Below are 18,696 nucleotides of genomic sequence, written 5' to 3'. Positions count from 1 at the left end.
CCACTGTTTCTTTGAGGTTTGTTTAACTGGCTCAGGGTGAAGAAGAAGCTCGGTGAGGCGGTTAGACTGGAGCAATGTGACCTCTGCACAGATGAACCTAGCATTAGTGATTTATGATGACTATCTGTCATCTGTGTCAACACAGAACTTATTAGAAGTTATTTTTTAACATGCCCTCTTTTGAAAATGTTTAGAAAGTCTCACCCATTAGAAGGTTTTCTGACAGGTTTCAATAAAAGATGTCTCCAGGACTCAGCACGAAGTGACTTGTCAAGACATTTATGACTTATTAACATATATTTGAGGTGTCCTCCATTCCAAAAGGCCCAAAGCTGCATGTAAATAAAAGCTCCTCCTCAGCAAGGCAAAACATGCAGATGGAACTTGGAGCGAGTTGCAGCTGTTCAACAACAGTTTTTACCTATTCAGATGTTCCCTTCCTCTGTCTCCCCCTGCCTTGTGTGAAATCAGGTAAAGAGGGCATGACGCAGACAGGCTATCTGTACCCGAAGGGACCAGTGGAGTGGAAATGACGAATAATTCATTTTATGGACTGTCAAAACACCCACATTATGGTTACTGATGATAACCTCACAGTGAGCAGGGGAAAAAGCTGGGTCATCCACTCCATTTGCCCTGCGAGGTCTTCCAGTGAAACTTGGCCGCACGGATTCGCCACCGTTCCTCGCTGTTTTCTCTCCACTTTCTTTGTTGTTCTGAGTGTTTTTTCCTCTCTGTCTTTTTCTCCTCTATTCTTCCTCTTTAGTCAAATTTGTGTTGTTCTTCCGTCTTCATCATTATTCATCAGGCGAAAGGTTTTTACTAAATTTGGTCAATTTACCTGTCAAGTAGAGAGGGCGCATATGGCGAAAAAACAAACGTCACTCTCTAAATATGCTGTCTTTCCTCCCCCAGCCTCCGTTTGATGGAGAGGATGAAGATGAGTTGTTCCAGTCCATTATGGAGCACAATGTGTCCTACCCCAAGTCCCTGTCCAAAGAAGCTGTCTCCATCTGCAAAGGGGTTAGTGGACGCTCTTTGCCCTCAATGAAAAATCTTGGGCCATTATAAGCCGGCCTGTGTGGTTAAGCCAAATGCACCTAATGATATGAGAGTCTGTTTGGCGTGAAATGAAATGTAAACATTGCTTTCTTTTCTGTTTTTCGGTTTTACAAGCGCATCCTGAAAAACACACATAAACTGTGTGTTATGAAACCTGCCTCTTCACTCTTTTGTCCTGTTTAACTGGGTCTGTTTCCCACAGAAGCGTTTCCCACCTGAGCTGAAAACCCTGTAAATATGCATTTTAAGCTCTGTGTCTTTCACGCTCCTCACTGAAGCCAAAATAATTGAACTGCTTGTAGGAGGGCTGCAAAACCTTCCTGCAAGTTCAACTTTCAGGGAGAAAAACACACAGGCTGTGTCACGGACGGCTGTAAGGCTTTTCTTAGCTTTCCGGAGTTCGACGTAACAAATGAGAAGTCCAGCTCTGCTTATTGTAAGAGTGAGGTGGAGGCTTGTTTTAAAATCCTGTCTGGGAACTCACCTCCCTCTCCCCTTTCCACTCAACGCCTGTGTCTTTTACATGTGCATTATTTAAACACTGAAGGTCATCCAGTATACTACACAGTAGCTCTATGAGCTTGGTGTTTTAAAGGTTTTTTTCTAATATTTTGTTGCCATTTTCCGCTCTAAAATGATCCAGCTGCACAGTAGAAAACATGTTTTATAATTTTGTAGATGTATTAGAATTTTATTGTCTCCATACTTTCACCACAGTGTGTCATTTGTTACAGCAAACAACCACCAGGATGCATCACAGCAAATGGTCTTTAACAAACTGGCGTACAGGATATTATACACTTTGTGCTCATGCAGCAGAAAAGTTATAATTCTAAAAAAAAAAAAAAAAAGCAAATTCCTCTCAAGCAAGTGTAAGAATCGTGAATTATTTAACAAAACATGCTCACTTTTGTATACAGCTGACCACCGTTGCACAGCTAGTAGCAGTGATGACCTAACCTTAAACCAATACAATAAGGTGAAATGTTGTCTGCCTTACAGTTTCCCAGTCTACAAATGTGCAGCATGAATTAAGAAAACATGAAATTTTGTGACAAGCAAAATATGTTTGCAACGTCTACTGCACCGGGCCATAATATCAGATGCCTGCAATTTAAATGGGCGAAATTTCATTCATACAAAACTGTATCAGTGCACTGCTCAATGCATCAATCAAGAGAGCCTTTACAAGTTAGAGATCACCCTTCCCTGTAACAGAGGACTCAGCAGTCTCCTCGATGCTGTCTCAGCCACCTCGGGTACACGGCTGCTGGACCTTCGGACACAGAAGGAGCTGAACAGTCCAGTGGGTCAGTGCAAGTCAAACAACAGAATGTTTTGAAAGCGAATAACGGATTCGCTGAAACACGTATGACCTTTATTTAACAAGGAAGTCGTTTTGACAGTCCATAAAATGAATTATTCGTCATTACAACAAAAATACATTATGTAATACAGAGCATGAACAAGGCAACATTTATTAGGCATGCGTTAATACTGAAACTCAGTGAAATCTGTGGCCTGCCCCTCGCAGAACTGCAAAGGCAAAATATCATGTGTAGGAATTGTGCGTACACTCACTTATTTGACCGTAACCTCTCCTTAAATGACCATCATAGACACTTCGTGGCAGAAGAGACTCAGGTTCAAGTCCCGGCAGCAGAGCTTTCAGTGTAAGAAACAATGACTTGTAGATTATAAAGCATGTTTATATAAACGTTGTTTTTCTTGAAATGTCCAGAAATACTCACAAGGCTTACATAAAAGCACACATTTGTGTACATGAGCGCATACAAGGAATTTAACAGTGAAAGCGGCAGTTTTATTTCTGTCCAGAGGCAGTCCAAACTCAATGAGCTGTGCAGTAACACGCTTTGGCTCCTTGTCCCTTCCTCAGCTCCACTTGTTTCTCTTCGTCCGCCTCTTTCTTTCTCCCATCCTTTTCTTCTCCCCTTCATTTTCCTTGGCCGTGTGTGCCCTGGTCTCGGCCCAAGTCCCCGTCTCAACCCTTGTTTGGCAATGGCTGCAGCACTTCCTCTTAATGGTCTCACAGTGCTTGCCAACAGCCTGACCCACAAAAAAAAGGGACAGAAAGGGAGGGAAGAAACACCAACAGAGAGAGTGGTCAGAGGGAGACAAAGAGAGGGGTAGGAAGAGGAGGAGAATGAGAGCGCATGGTGGGCAGGAAGCAGGGGAGGAACAGATTTTGAGAGAAAACTGACGCTGATGCGGCAATGTATTTGGTAATGTATTGAGTAAGGAATGAGTAACTCAGTAAGACGGACACAAACTATCCAGTATATCTGTAGTGAGCAAGCTTAGTAACTCAGAGTGCTGGTGGAGCAACGGTTCATCCAGTCTGTATTCTGAGCAAGCCCATGTATGCTGTGAATATGTGACATTTTAAATAGGTCACAGATGTAGATCCACATTCACCTGAGTAACGGGATGTTACTTAAAGGTCGTCCATTTGAGTCTTGTTGTAGATCATTATGACGACTGGACGAGAATGAGAGCGAGGCAGATATACATTAACATTACTCGAGCTCTGTGGCAAACCGCGGGATGAGAAGTGTGTCAGTATATCTGAGGACTGCGTAATAAAGGTAAAGTTATTATTTGCACTAGTGGATTTGTCTGTGATCAGATGTTTTGCCCCTGCTCTCTCTCACACTGCAGCGAACTCATTGGGTTTTAGAGGATGATGGTGGTGGTGTCTGTCTGTTTTGAATGCCTTGATGTACTGAATCTCTCTGTTTTACCTGACCAGACTCCCTGTTGACTTAGAGGCCCCATCTGCTTCCTCTTTTACTTCATCTGCTCTCATTCTCTTTTTCTCTCCGCCCCCCTGACTCTTGCTTTTTAGCCGTCCGTCTCATCAAATCCAACAATTTGATGTTCTCAGCAGAAACAGCAGGGAAAGGTTCAAGTTCCGTGCGCTTTCTCGACACGCAGCTAAACCTTTTGCTGACGGTCCATGATGTGGTGCAACCGCTGAGACTCGAGTACAAACAGGCTTCAAGTTTTCTTTTTTCAGGATTATCCATCATACTTATGCAAAGTAACAAATGAGCTTCCAGAAAAAAGAAGCATTTGATTGACGGAGTGGCGGGCCAGCACTCAGTCAGATTCAAGGACATCTCAACGTGTAAGGTTTGTCATTTTAATGGTGACAGCCTTGTGTTTGCAGCAGGATGCATTCTCACCGTCAGTGACAGTCCTGTGAACAGACAGAAAGCCGCAAATGACTTTTCCCTCCTCGTCAACAGCTGTCTGATGTGCTCTGCCAGCTGGATGCACTCTGCTAGCTCAGATGTGGCCGAGCCCAGCGGCCTGTATGTCGAAGGGGCTCGCTGCAGGAAAGCTGGCCTGCAAAAATCCTGCGAGTAGAAATTCAACACTGGCAAAAGTTTCCCATTTAATGAATCTCTTAAATGGTATCTTTCTCAAAAAAGGAGAAAACAGAAAATCTGGCAGTGATGTATTTTCTCACTTACATTAATTTGTCTGTAACTGCACACTCTTCTTTCCTTATTTTCTGATGTTTTATGAAACAACAAGTGTAAGAGAGCAAGAAATTAGTGTCAGTGGCAGAAATGTTCATTTAATATTGTAAGACTAGTTGAAGCCCTTGGAAGATTTCCCGCTCTGTGGTATCCAGGACATACTGTGGACAGCAGTTTCACCCTAGGTGGCTGTCAGCATGTCCTCGGAAAGAGTCTGCCACAGCTAGTGTGTGTGTGTGTGTGTGTGTGTGTTGTCTCTCTGTGTTACGAGGGAGAAGAATAAAATGGTACCAATTTGGCTGCTAAAAAAGCATAAACATAAAACCCAACACTGATATTTGAATAGAGGAAAATTCAAACCAGCTCTATGTTGAGACAGTGAAGTCTCGGGCTACTATTAAAGAGGCAATGAAATAAGTGATAAACCTCAACAGAACAGCTGCACCAACATCTGCATGCCCACTCTGCATACTAACAGAAGATCTTGCAACCAGCTGGGCTGTTTAGTTATTATATGCAATGCAAAATATAGTTGATCAGAATAGAATTTCTATTAGATTGTCTCATCACATCATGTCGGCATACATGGGATGAACATATCAAAAGGAGTTCTTACACTGTACGATATAATACTATAATGTATGTGTTCCGTCGTATCAGTACAGCACAGCTGTACACTTGCGAGGGAGAATGATGGCAGAGCCAGGCGGCAGGAATGATTCACAGCTTGAATTTTCTATGAGGTTGTTTCCCCCTTTTTTATGTGCATTAGACAAAGTCACTCAAAAGAAAGGACGCTCTGAAAGGCAGCTGCTACACATCAGTTCTCGAGAAAAAAACGAGCTCAGCGATACATAAATCAATGCAACCATGTTGTGTATGAAATGATGCGATGGGGCCGTGGAGTGTAATCTGGAGCGTGATCTCACTGCGAGTGATCTTCTTATCAAACTCTCAGGAAGAATGTGAATAAGCATTACCTCCCAAAACAATATAAATACACTATAATACAGACTGCAAGGCTACTGTAAGTGAGTGTGTGTGTATCTCTGTACAGTATACACACATGAATGTACTCTCACTGTGGGCATACCACTTAAACAACATACACTGCACACATTACCAGAGCCAGTAAGCCAGCCTATTTAAGCAACTGAACTAGCTCAGGTCAAACAAAGCATCATTTCCATTTCAGATTCCAGAGCATGAATAAGTCTTTTTGTCCTTCGACTGTCAATACTTAAACCAACCAGGCTCTTTCTCTGTCTCCAAATTGCTTTTTTCCCTTTCCTCAGCAATTCAATCAGGACAAATCACCGCAGTGAAGGAAGGAGTGGTGATGCGAAATATTCATGTAAACAGCACAACTGGTAAAATTCCATATACGCCCTCAGAAAAGCAAACAGCCAGTCGGCGATTCTGTTCCATTATGAGCATGAAGTGTTTTAATGCATTAAAAATTGTGAACAGGCCTGTTTGTCTCCTCCGTCAGACAAACTCACGTTCTGTTTATTCAACTGTAAGCTGGACAAGCAAACATTTTTAATTACTTGTAAGTTTTCGCACATTATTTGGCAATTATGTTAAAGTAATACCACTTGGCCCCTACATAATTTACCAAGGACAGATTCTGTTGTTGGTTTTATTTCCTGTGCATCCCTCTTTCATTTGTTTTGGTTTGCTTTTTAATAAAGTGCAAACAGTGTCCTCATGTCGTGTGGGGTGCGATTGGAAGTGGGAGCACTTCCCTAATGGCAGAACAAGGGGAGGGGAGAAAAAGAAAAAACAATTCTATCAGTCTTTTTCAGGCCCATCTGTTTAGTTGTCATTTACTGACCTAGAAAAGAGGTGCAATCACAATACTCAACACATCAGTGAAAGAGCAGTGGAGTGGGAGAGTGAGAGTTGAGAGTTTTCCTCGTGCTGTAAGAGTGAAAGTACTCCCCAGTAACAGGAAGAAATGAGGAAGTCATTGAAAAGTATATGTGGCTCATGCTTCCACACTGTGCTTCCCTCATTGTTTTATTTAAGGCCCTCCTAAAGCCTGCACCATCACAAAGAGCAGAAAATCCAATCAATTTACCGTTTATAGTTCAAACATGTCCTCTTGTTATGTTTCTCTCTGTGAGCAGCTGATGACCAAACACCCGTCCAAACGTCTGGGCTGCGGCCCCGAGGGGGAGAGGGACATCCAAGAGCACGCCTTCTTCAGACGCATCGACTGGGAACGTCTCGCGAACAGGGAGATACAGCCGCCCTTCAAGCCCAAAGTGGTGAGTGCTGCTCACATACACGCTTACAGCAGGCAGTGCACTTGCCTGGGATTTAATTTATACCTCACAGTCTAATTAAGTGTGATATGGTCTAATTACTGCAACCAAGGTCATGACGATCGGTAGCCTCTCTCACATCAGCTCAGCCGTCATTAAAACGAGGCGACATTTCCCATTGCACTTGTCTGTTTCTGTCACGAAGGAGTCGTCGCTGTTCGGGCTCTGTTTTCATTTATGAGTGCATGGTGCAAAGAGGCATTTTCCTGAGATGCAGTCATGGTTTTTTTTTCTTACCTACAAGTGTTTGCTGTATTTTCTGGTGACTTGCCATGCATCACAGCTGTAGGAGGGGGACGGGAGGGGGGCATCACTCTCCATCCACCTGTTGTTATACACATTTTCACCAGATTCGAAACATCACAAATATGTTTTTAAGCTCCACTGAACCTTTTGCTACACTGGAGAGAAAATACCTAGAGACATGCATTAATGTCATATTTCCATCTTTCTTCATACCCTGTCCGTCTGCAGTGGTAGTGGATGAAAACGCACATTATTTGGTCTTTTGCTGATTTTATGGAAGCTGGTTTAAAGTGTCTGCTGCTTTTGGATAGGAACCTAATTACTGGCAATTAAGCAACATTTGCAGCCACGAAGTGCACAGCCACTCTCTGAAAACAGCACACTTGACTGCACTTTGCACCATGCACCCAGATGCATAAAATTAGCACCCTCTGTCTTTCCTCCACCTCATTGCCATTGGTCCGGGTGCATTTATTCTCTCTCTGTCTTTACTGAAGTACTGTTTCCTTTGGCTTTTTCCTTCAGCTCATCATCAGACGTGTTTAGAAACTCTGACAGCTTTGCTTGCACTGGAAGAACAGGACCACCTTCTCGTTCTGTGCCATCGAACATCCTTCACTTTTTACCATTTACCAGTCTTCCCTCAGATTCAACACAATGTTACACACTGCTCCTGATGGTGGTCCCGTATGTCTGCAGAGATTCTGCTTTTATTTCGTCTTAATGTAGTAATGACTGAATTGATTTGAACTGATTTTATACCGTCTCTGAGACCACCGTGCAACACAATACGGATAAACAAGATAAATAAGCAGATACAACGCTCTGAACAGCAAGCATGTAAACAAAGAAGAACAGATGTGTTCATCACTACAAGACAAATATGTTACGGCACAAGGATTCATGCCCCTCTTACCTAACCTTGGGCAGTATGTGTTCTTGGCTGTTTGTTTACGAACTTGTATCTCAGCCTTCAGTCAGATTTGTCAGAGGTTACAAACTAGAACTGCTCTAGTTTCTGTCCTTAAAGTCCTGTAATTCTTCATTGCTTTTGACCTCTAAGTATTTTTTTTATTAACTTTTGCGTATCGACTACGGGATGGATTTATATTCACAGGCGATGCAAGTTTAAACATCTTGCATGTAGCACACAGTATTAGATATTCAGTGCGCAAGGTTAGGTGCCAGTTATGTGATGTGTTAAACACAGACTTTTCGGAATATCAATGAGATGCTTAAAATGAGACTTATGCTCTCCTGGTTCGACTGTAAGGGCTTAAAAATATCTCATCCCTGAATCTGAACTGTTTGGGTGTTTCCAAGTGCCACAACCTGCAAACACACACAACCATACACACACACAAACACACACATGCAGATTACAGATAATTCGTATCTTTGTTTTATGGTGGGGGTCACTCCTAAAGGTTTTCATTCACCTTTCATCCAGTCTCATTTCGTGCACTTAAAATCAACTTTATCACCCCAAGAAATGCTTCTTAATGTTCTAAAACTTGGCATAAAAATGGTCATGTTTATCTTGGAATATTATGAAATTTAAAGTATTAGCATAATTTATTGCTATGAAAGCAAATTGAATGCAAACTACAAGCCTTATGTTATTGAAACACACACCTACAATAACCACACACGCACACACACACACACAAACATTCTGTCATGTCTATCCAATGCTGCAGACACCAAACCAAGCATGTTACGGGGTCAGGACAGTGTTTTGAAATCTCTTCTTCAGCAGCCAGCTATCATAAACTTTTTGTCAGACTTGAGCAAAAGTCCACCTGAAAATAACTGGACTGTGAAAATTGGATTTCAAGTGCACAAAGTGATATTCCACATAGATAGGAAATTTCATTTTCCAGCAGGTTTTCTTTGACAGGACTTCACAAGCTGTCATCTTCTGTGTCGACCCCGTGCTGAATATGCAGTCGCCACGAGTTTTAAGTGTATAGTTGGCGTTGACAGAGAACATAGTGGGAAAATTTGTGTCGCAAAGGAGCATATTTCAGACCGTAATGTTGTAAGTACTTGGTATGCACCTTTTAAACCCACTGAGCTACAACAAAATCCCCCCAGGCCCTTTCAAAAAGGTATCTTCATTAATAATTCCCGGCAGATTTACTTAAAATTTAATAACAGGAAAAACTTCTTGTGGAAAAGAAGACAAAAAACTAAAGGTGGTTCGTCTCATGGTTGTAGCTGGTAATTCTGTAGCTGTGAAAGTGCCATTTAGTGCAGTCACCGAGGCAACTGAAGTCTCAGAAGCAGGTCTCTCAAAACATTAGCAGATAAAACCATATTTTGGATATTGGGACTTGATTGAAGTATACAGACTCGCTTTCATGGAAAATAATCCTTGCTCTCGCTGGTGCGTCATGCTGCGTTATTGCATTGGAAGAACTGTAATTACATACAAAAGCACTTACACAGACATTGTAGTCACCCTTTGATATACAAAAACCATCCATCCATTTGGTTCCTATGCTTACCCTGTGCAGGGTGATGGGGGCTGCAGCCTGTCCCACAACACATAACATACACCAAAAACAGGTCGCTTCAATGAGGCTACAGTATAAACTGCCACTGTTATTGCATAAGCATCACACACACAAACAGGCACCAACACACTATCTACCAGCACATACATAACAGACGTGCTGTTCGCACTCTAATGTGTTTTGGTGATTTATAGTAAATGTTGGTATTTACTATAAATGACACACATTATTGCAGTCGGTCTCATTATATGAATGTGACTGCATCATTCAGGGCATGTTCACTGGTGTCGAGACGGCTGATGTAGTCTGACTGCATTCCCGTGTAACTGTAATTGAGGGTCGCTGACAGTGCAGGAATGTGTGTTAAGACTATAAGATGCAAGCAGGAACTTATACACACGTAGTTCACTAACCACTCCATGACTTTTACTCACAAACATCATTATAGGGTGTACACTGAAAATAAATGAATGAGAAATTGGGAGTCTTTGGTCAATAAACTGAGTCGTTACATTAAACAAAGACTGTAGTCAGTCTGATGTGACATATGCGTAATGCTCCCCTTGAAATGACACTCTTATTTAGTCATAACACGGCTGCGGGCGTACGCTGCTTATGGCATGTGCTATACATATATGGGCCATAAGTAATTTCAAGGCATCTCATCTCAATGTATAATTAATGCAACATCCATTTATTATGAATGCATATCTCGTATAGCTCACATTTTGCTGCACAGTAAGGAGCAGTTCAGAAATCCTTTGAGATTACACATGATCATGTACAGCACTCACACTTTGTCCTGTGTCTGTCTGTCATTGTCCCTCATACACACACACACACAAAGAGAGACTCATACATGTCTCCTACAGACATGAGATGACAGACAGCAGAGATAAAGTGGGTCACTCAGTGTCATGCATGTGTGTGTGTGCGTGTGTGTGTGTGTGTCCCTTATATTATTCAGTTTAAAAATTGTAGTTCTCTTCTGTTTCAACCCTCAAGGGCTCCAGTTCCTCTAATAAGGTGAATCCTGGCCTCTCCGTCCATGTAGTCTTCCGCTGAATGGATGTGCTGGGTGTCCTGGAAATGCTGTGTGTGCTTTGTGTGAGCAAATGTATGTGTGTGTGGGTGTGGGAAGGTTAAAGAAAGCGAGGGTTAGCAGAGATTGAGAAACGCAGGGGAGTAAGATTTCCTTGCATGTACGCTTCGTCTCTGTGACTATCTGCTGTATATGTGTGCGCGTGGGGCGGGGGGAGGATCAATATCAGAGAGAGAAAGGAGAGCTTCTGTGCTTGAATTTTCGTCCGCGCTGAAGTTGCAGGGAGGTGGATGCATGCAAACGTGCATGTCCTTTGCACAATGCATGCTTGCATGGGTTTGGATGTAGGTGCAGATAAGGATGAAAGGTGAGAGAGGTGGAAAGAGAGGAAGAAAACATTGATGAATGCTCCCTGTAAACACCATAACCTCCTCTGTAATGACCCATCATGCCCATCTCAGTGTGCCATGTAATACAGCGCTGTTTCTGAGTCCATTATCACCATACACCTTCCTCTCACCCCTCACTGAGTCTAACCCTGCCTCTCTAATCCACTCCTCCTCCTCTTTCCTTTTCTTCCTAGACATCTATCCCCCGCTCAATCTCATTTCATCTGCCTTTGACAGCAATGGAATTGCAATCATTACACCTGCTGCACCCAGCTGAGAGATTCAGACCATCTGTATCTATTGGACCGGGGCTTCAGACAGCACGGAGGACGTAGTCCCTGTGGTAGAATGAGTGTCAGGGCAGGCTTGGTTAGTGATGGTCCATATTTACGGTGCTGGATGCTGTCACTGCAGCCGTCTACTGCAGGTAACAAAACAAGCACACAATTAAATGCCAGCCACATCTAGCGAGCAGTGTCGGAATGAAATCAGGCTCATTTCTTGGGAGTACAACACGCTCGATGCCCACATGTTTTACACCCACTTGGCCAATGGTCTTTATGGCTGAAGGGAGCCGCGAACGATGACAAAAGTAGGTCAAATAGGAAGCTGCTGATTGATTGTGATGGGAGCGGTGAATGAAGGGAGGGAGGCGGGGCAAGAAAGTGTGGAAGGACTTAGTCACTGCACAGAAGTCTTGGAACAGTGGCCAAGGAAGGGATGTGCATGCCTGATGGGATACATGGACACTCACACACGCACACACACATGCACATGCACATGCACACAGAGAAAATGATGGCAATATGGATGAGTTGTGACTCACTGTCGCTGTAAGAAATGAGAGGCACAGACTGCCGCAACTCGACTGAGCATGTCGGCCTTTCCTCGTTTAGCTTAGGGGACGCAAGAGGCAGCATTTTCGTTTTTTTTTATGTATTTATTTTCTTTCCTATTTGATTATTTATTTCCTAATTTGGGGTCAAGAGAATTTGTGTTTTCCCATATCTCATTTTCCATTAAGTCAGCAGTTCATCTCTCAGCAGATGCAGAGACGGGTACATTTACTGCATTGAAGGCCCAGTCTGTAATTGCTTTGAGGTTGAGATTTAATATGAATTCCAATTGTTTGGAGCATGTGGACAGCCAAAGAACAAGTGGTCATGTAAGGTTTGGTTTTATCTTTAGCGCCAATAACCCACAGATTCAACTGTGCTTTGTCATTTTGTGACATTCAGGAAGTAAGGGAGTGAAAATCGAGTCATAGAAACATTTCATATTGTGCAGCATTTCAGAGACCAGTAATACTTTTCTGCATATGTGGAATAAACTGACATTCTGCTCTAATGATTACTTCCCAAAGCAAAATGTTGAGGAGATTATGACAAGAACAGAACGCCTGCCATGCAAGTGGCTTCAGGGAGACGGAGGTAGAGAGAAAGAGAGAGACTCATGCACAGCTCTTAATGGAGGCAGGCACTCATTTACCATCCTAAGTAGCTGTTTTTTTTTTCTTTTTTTTTTAATATGCTTGAGTGCAGCGGCGTGCACGTCTGCATGTGTGCACACAGAGAGAGGGAGAAATTAAAGATGAGAGAAAGTAGGTCAGAAGCCCATGTAGGACACTATGTCATTGTGTATGGGAGGATGTATCAACAGCATAATGGCTTTTGGTCTCACCCCATAAGGGTTGGCTGAATCACACAATGAGAAATCAGAGATGTAAGACCATCCCCGCGCTTTTCCAAAAGGGCAACTTTATGTTTCTGAAAATGTCACAAAGGCAGTGCTGCAGATTTTCCATGGTTCATAACCTAATTTTCTCCTTTTGTTCTTGTTGAGCTAATCTTTTGAGCTTCATTTATCTCAAAAAGAGCCGCTCTTAAGAAATCGTTTCCTGTCTGCTTGAGTTCCTTTATTTGTACTGCGATGCGCTTTCACAAGAAACTTTAAGCACTCGGTGCCGTGAGAAGTGAGAAGAGCGTGCGAACCACTGTCACAAATCCTTTCTGTTAAAAAAGACACCAACCAGAGTAAATGAAGCATGTTTGTCAAGACTCGCCGCTTTCAGTTTGGCAGCTGAAGCTTCATCCCACATATGCCGTGCGTGCACACTGGGAGGGATATCGCTCGAGAGCAGAGGCCCGGTGTCACAAGGAGTGACTGTTTTGCGATCCGGAGAGAGGGACGTCCGGGTGCTGGCAATTGTCAGTGGAGTTCAGAGTGAAAAATGTGTTGCTTTACTTGAGCGACGGACGGTCAGTGATGGATAGAAGAGGACGAGTATACAGAGAGGCACAGCAGTTGAGGGATGCTGGCGATTACCCATCAGGTATCTGCTGTGTGGGAAGGAGAGACACAGCACACACACACAAGAGCCACATTTTTTTTCTTCCCTAAGTGTGTGTGTGTGTGTCCTGCCTTCTACCCGCTCTGACAGGACAGTAGTGGCTTGGAGCGAACGTCACCTGTCATGGGAGGACATTTAAAAACACACACACACACACAAACAGGTCTTAGAAACGTCTGCGCCTCGACGTTTTTAATGCTCTGTTGTCCTCACTTCTGTTAAGTCACCTGACGCAGGTCGTCTGGCTTCACCAATAAATCTAAGACGGAAATGAAAAAAGGAATTTTTGCAACTTTACACCGCAGTGTGTCTGCTTGACAAACGCAAACTGACACACAAGCAGTTGCTGGTCCACACATAGATGCGCACGTAAAACACGAGAACACACTTGCATATGATGTCCTGTCTGTGAATGTAGGGCAGCAGCGGATAAGGCCAGTTAGTCACAAGTTAGTCAAGAGTCTCAGAGCCAGGTCACATTGGCTGGCAGAGTCAAATGTCAACAACAATTCAAGCTGATTAGAAGGGATTGAAAAACAGAGGAGAAATGATGACTTTATCTATAAGAATATTCTTTCTTTCACACTTTCTTGGTGGATGGTGCCTGAAAATGCAATGTTTGGTGAAATATTACTTGGCAGTTATAGTTTAATGCACCGATGATTATTCCTATGACAACGGTGCCAAATGTGCTATGGTTGCCATCCTCCTTTCTTTCTGTTCATGTCCTGTGTTAGAGCACCATGGCATTTGGATTCACAGAATCAGTTAAACTCACAGCCAGCTGCAGAACAGTAGCCCCCAAGGGAACATTAATGCGCATCAAGTGGTGCACTGGGTCCTTGCTACAGTATGTGTGTGTGCGTATGTGTGCATCTGAGTGTATGATTGTGTGTGTTTGTGTATACATGCATCCTTGTAGGTGATCCCAGTGTGTAGGCGGACTAACTGATAAGGGTAGAGAAGGATGCTCTGTGCAGCCCTCTCCCTCGCTCTCTCTCTCTCTCTCTCTCTCTCTCTCTCTCTCGTCTGCTCTTTGTCTCATTTCTTCTTGGTTTTTCTCCAGCAAAGACAGAAGAACAAAGATCAAAGATCAAACAAACACCTCTCGAGCTCTCTCTGTAGGTCAGCCAGCTGCGGAACTTTCGCCGGAGAGTCGCTGATTTAACAAACCGTATCTTATCTTGATTCCATTGTGTAACGGCATCTAAAAAGTGTTAACTGTTAAAAGATTAACAGAACATTAAATATTGATGAGTTTTACAAGAAAGAGTGCTAAGCCCAGGTTGACTGATTTTTATGGAATGGGCAAATGTTTGAAACAGGGTTGCATGACACATTATTACTGGGTTTGGTTGCAGCTAGAATCAGTTATGATCTTCCGTGAAAGCTCATCCAAAGAGGATAGTGTTGGCTTTAAGAGGCAAGCGCAGAATCACTGCAATCAAACATACAGCAGCCTAAATGAGATGAGCTTGGAAGGATGGTAAAACAGCTGGTTTCCATGTTCCCTGGTCTTATAGCCATTGCCTGCTGTACATTACAGCGGGCACCTTCGCACAGGATCTGGGAAGGTGTGCTTGGTAAAGAAATTAAACCAGAATGCTCGATGACTGAGCCCTGCGGGATGTGCTTTCGCTCTGGTCAGAGCAAATAAGTAATGCAAATCTCAAAATGACCTCAAAATTGTGTTGCGTTACTTGTCACAGACGCAGCATGTTGTGCACCTCTCCTCTCCAGGTGAAATACCCAACGGGACACCAGAATGAGAAGAAACAGGGTGCTGTATGAACCGCTGTCCATGCATGCACAGGAATTCAGCCATATTTAACTCAGAATACTGAACGGCACGTGCAATATCACTATTTAGACTCCACTTTCACTCGTTTATGTCTTGAAAGCGGCTGTAGTCGCACATGTCAAGTAGGATTGTGTTCACTACAGCAACGAAATGAGATGTGCGCTCACATCTCCGTGTATGTACATGACCTTCCTTTGCTGAGAAATTCCACCATGGGACATGATCAGTTTCCATTTCTGTGATTTAATTTGATTGTCCTCTCATCACACAAACACATTTGATGTCCCCTGTTAAATACTGAAAGTTTGCGCCTGCTCACAAGCACACTAATCAAGACTTCTGTGACCTTGCAGCACCTTGATGCAGTCGCTGTTTTTCTCCCAGAAATAGTTTCGTTCTGCTGTAAGATAATTAGCTCCGACTGCTGAGGTACGAAAGTACGTACGTATCCCACGTGAGCCAAGTTAGAGGAGCAGCGTCACAGCAGGTTATGAAGCCGGGGCGACAACACAGCATGCCTCGTTGGAGAGGCACCGTTTCCTCTCGTAGAGTCAATGCCGGGCCTTGTTTACTGGAAACTGCGTTGCTGTTCCACAGCTGTGCCAGCGTTGTTTTGGTATTCAGAAGAGTGCACTGCGATTCAGGTGAATGAGATGTAGAGCATGTAATCTGATGTTATTGACTTCCTGCTGCATGTAGCGATGGGAAAAGTGGGGGATCAGGTGTGAAATGTTCTCCGTTTGCATCTAGGCCAGGGGGGGGCGGGAGGAAGATGCATTTGAATAAGTCGGCAGGTTGATGTGGGAGAACTCACAAATGTTGCTTGTTGTACTGTCCATGCACATTGTCTAGCTGCCCAGCCCAGTGTGATTTTTTTTTTCTTTTGAGCAATATGAATGGTGATGACCAATGGTGTTGACTGATGATGTTTGATGATGATGCGTGTCCTGTGCTTTGGGCTAAAAATTCGACAACTTTCCAAACCTTCCAAAATTCTGCTGAAGGTCTCTTGCCTTCGCAGAATTGCCATGCGCACACCTCCGCCAGCGCCCCAGATTTTTCATGTCTGTTCTGTCTTGTCGGCCTGCTTGCACCCTACACGCGATCTTACGTACATGTCTTAACTTCGCCGTCTTCCGTCTCTCTTTTCTACAGTGCGGCAAAGGAGCGGAGAACTTTGACAAGTTCTTCACGCGCACCCAGCCCCAGCTCACACCGCCGGACGAGCTGGTCATCGCCAACATCGACCAGGCCGAGTTCGCAGGGTTTTCCTTTGTCAACCCGCAGTTTGTACACCCGTTGCTCAGTAACAGCCTATGAGAAGGATGGGGAAGCCTCCCTGAAGAAACTCCCTGCTCACTGCCACCCACTGAAACCGACCGCCAGCTCAGCATCTGACCACAACTTGATCAAGGCCCACTCTAAACCTTTATATGTCAGTTTTATTCATAAGCATCATTCTAGGGTGATGATTTGCCATTGTAGGTTATATATATTCGATTGGTTCTCGACCATCACAAGAAATAATTTCCTTTAGTTTAATGTTGAGCATGTACTGTAGACAGGGTTGTCCTTCCTTTACCGCTGCAAACTGCATTCAAGGTTTACCATAACTGGAGGTAACAGAGATAGAAGGGTGTCAGACTTTATTTATCTAGCATTTGATTAAATTGAGAGAGTAAATTAATCTATGCCTGTATGTGTTAAAAGCTGAAGGAGCATTTAAGGCATAGATTAACTTAGACATACTTAAATTTTCATGCTTACAAATAAACATGGTCTGCTGCTTTTAAATGGATGATTATCACAATATAGATATAATGTAATGACCAGAAAAACACGCATGTAAGGCCGTGTAGACACTTTAGCCTAATATGAAGGACAGGTGGTGCAGGCGTTGAAGCGGCACCTTGTGATTCAATGTTTCCTGTATCATGTTTACAGTTTTCTTCCCCTTTGATTTCACGGCGATGGTGTGAAATGGTATTTTAGTACAGTTCGATTCTAGCCAGTCTCAGCTTCCAGTGTGCGTAGCAAATCAATTTAAAGAATGAGCAGTCATGTAATTACATAATATGCAGCCTGTAAAAACGCAAATATGTGAGACACACAGGCATGAAAGTGTGTCAGGGTTGGTTCCGTTTTGTCAAAACTTACCTTAACTATTATCAGCCTGTTTTACCTGCTTTTAAAGGTGATAATTCACACACTTTTTTTTTCTAGCCCTTACTTGAGCTGCAGATTGTGAACCTCCCTTCTCCATATTTTTTTTAGTATGTGGGCAGTGGCAGAACATTATTATATCTACCTTGTGGAAAAAAATCAAACCTAAAAGCGTTTACAATTTGTCATGTTTTAACACTGGTCAGTGTTAACCACCATCTCTGTCCCATGCCATACCCAGACTCTCCCACTGGTCATAAATGTTGATAAACTGTTGTTTGTTTTTAGAATATAACATTATGTTGCTGTGTATTAACCGTGTAATGTTGCATTGGATACAGAATCAGGCAACTGACGATCTCTCTTGTCCTGAGAACAAACTCGTCCTTCATTAGTAGTGTCAACATGATCCTTATCATTATCCCTTTTTCTTTCTTTTCAGAAATAGATACGTTTTTACCCTCCTCTTCTTTTGTGAGCTCATATTTTTCCATTAGACCAGATAAATATTTGAATGCATCTTAATATCAGCGCATAACTCCTTTGTAAATAATCATGAGTTATTTAAAAACGAGTATAGCAAGTTACAGTTTTTATACCAATGCCTGAATGTGCTTTTATTACATTAATTATATAAACCAATATTTGTATGTATAAAACCAACTAAGGAAGTAACCCAGTACTGAACAACTTTGTAACAGCTGGATGTCATTTACAGAGTCCAGATTTAGCAGGTTGTGAAATATATCTGTTCTGCTTGTTTGGCAGATTGATTAAATCTTCTTTTTTTTTTTTCTTCTTTATTCAAATGCAATGATTTTGACTGCAAAATTGTATGTTGATTGGATGTGTGTCTGGCTGTTGACTGTCCTTGTGTATCTGCATGCTGTCGGTAGGCATCATTCATGCATGTGATCCGCTAAACGCTGCATGCTACTAAGTATAAAACCCCCGAGTTGCAACCTCAGAGTGATACTCCACTTAAAATTTGACTTTAAAGGTGAGAGTCAGCCCTTGTAGTCTTGAGAGTTTGTACCTGTCTCATCCTTCTTGAAGAATAACGGCGATAGCCTAAAGTCATGTTGATTGCAATGGACTGGTGACAGCTTTTCACTTTGGGGGGGGGGGGGGGGGGTCAAAATGTCTCCTGCATCATAATCACTGTGTGTCTATATGCACAGTTTATTTCAAACGTGTGTTTTTGCTAAAACACAGTGTTTCCGTCTCAGTCCTCACACTCAACCCACCGTCGGGCCTATGGGAGGTGAATGTTTGATGCTCAAATGAT

The 18,696-nt window shown here is 43.0% G+C and overlaps 1 protein-coding gene across 1 annotated transcript in view; it reads left to right on the top strand.

Annotated features, from left to right (window-relative positions):
• The window catches only part of prkcaa (protein kinase C, alpha, a), a 136,327-nt gene extending 118,453 nt beyond the window's left edge, over positions 1 to 17,874 (top strand). The window contains exons 15-17 of the mRNA XM_041933808.1: positions 916 to 1,023; positions 6,701 to 6,841; positions 16,401 to 17,874. Coding sequence (XP_041789742.1) covers positions 916 to 1,023; positions 6,701 to 6,841; positions 16,401 to 16,565 — 414 coding nt within the window. The 3' untranslated portion in view covers positions 16,566 to 17,874. The remainder of the gene's footprint in view (positions 1 to 915; positions 1,024 to 6,700; positions 6,842 to 16,400) is intronic.
• The last annotated feature ends 822 nt before the right edge of the window (positions 17,875 to 18,696 follow it).

The sequence above is a fragment of the Chelmon rostratus genome, chromosome 3, assembly GCF_017976325.1.
Source record: "Chelmon rostratus isolate fCheRos1 chromosome 3, fCheRos1.pri, whole genome shotgun sequence".
Classification (NCBI taxonomy): Eukaryota; Metazoa; Chordata; class Actinopteri; order Chaetodontiformes; family Chaetodontidae; genus Chelmon; species Chelmon rostratus.
Note: the sequence above shows the minus strand (reverse complement) of the source record. Positions and strands in the feature narration are given on the sequence as shown.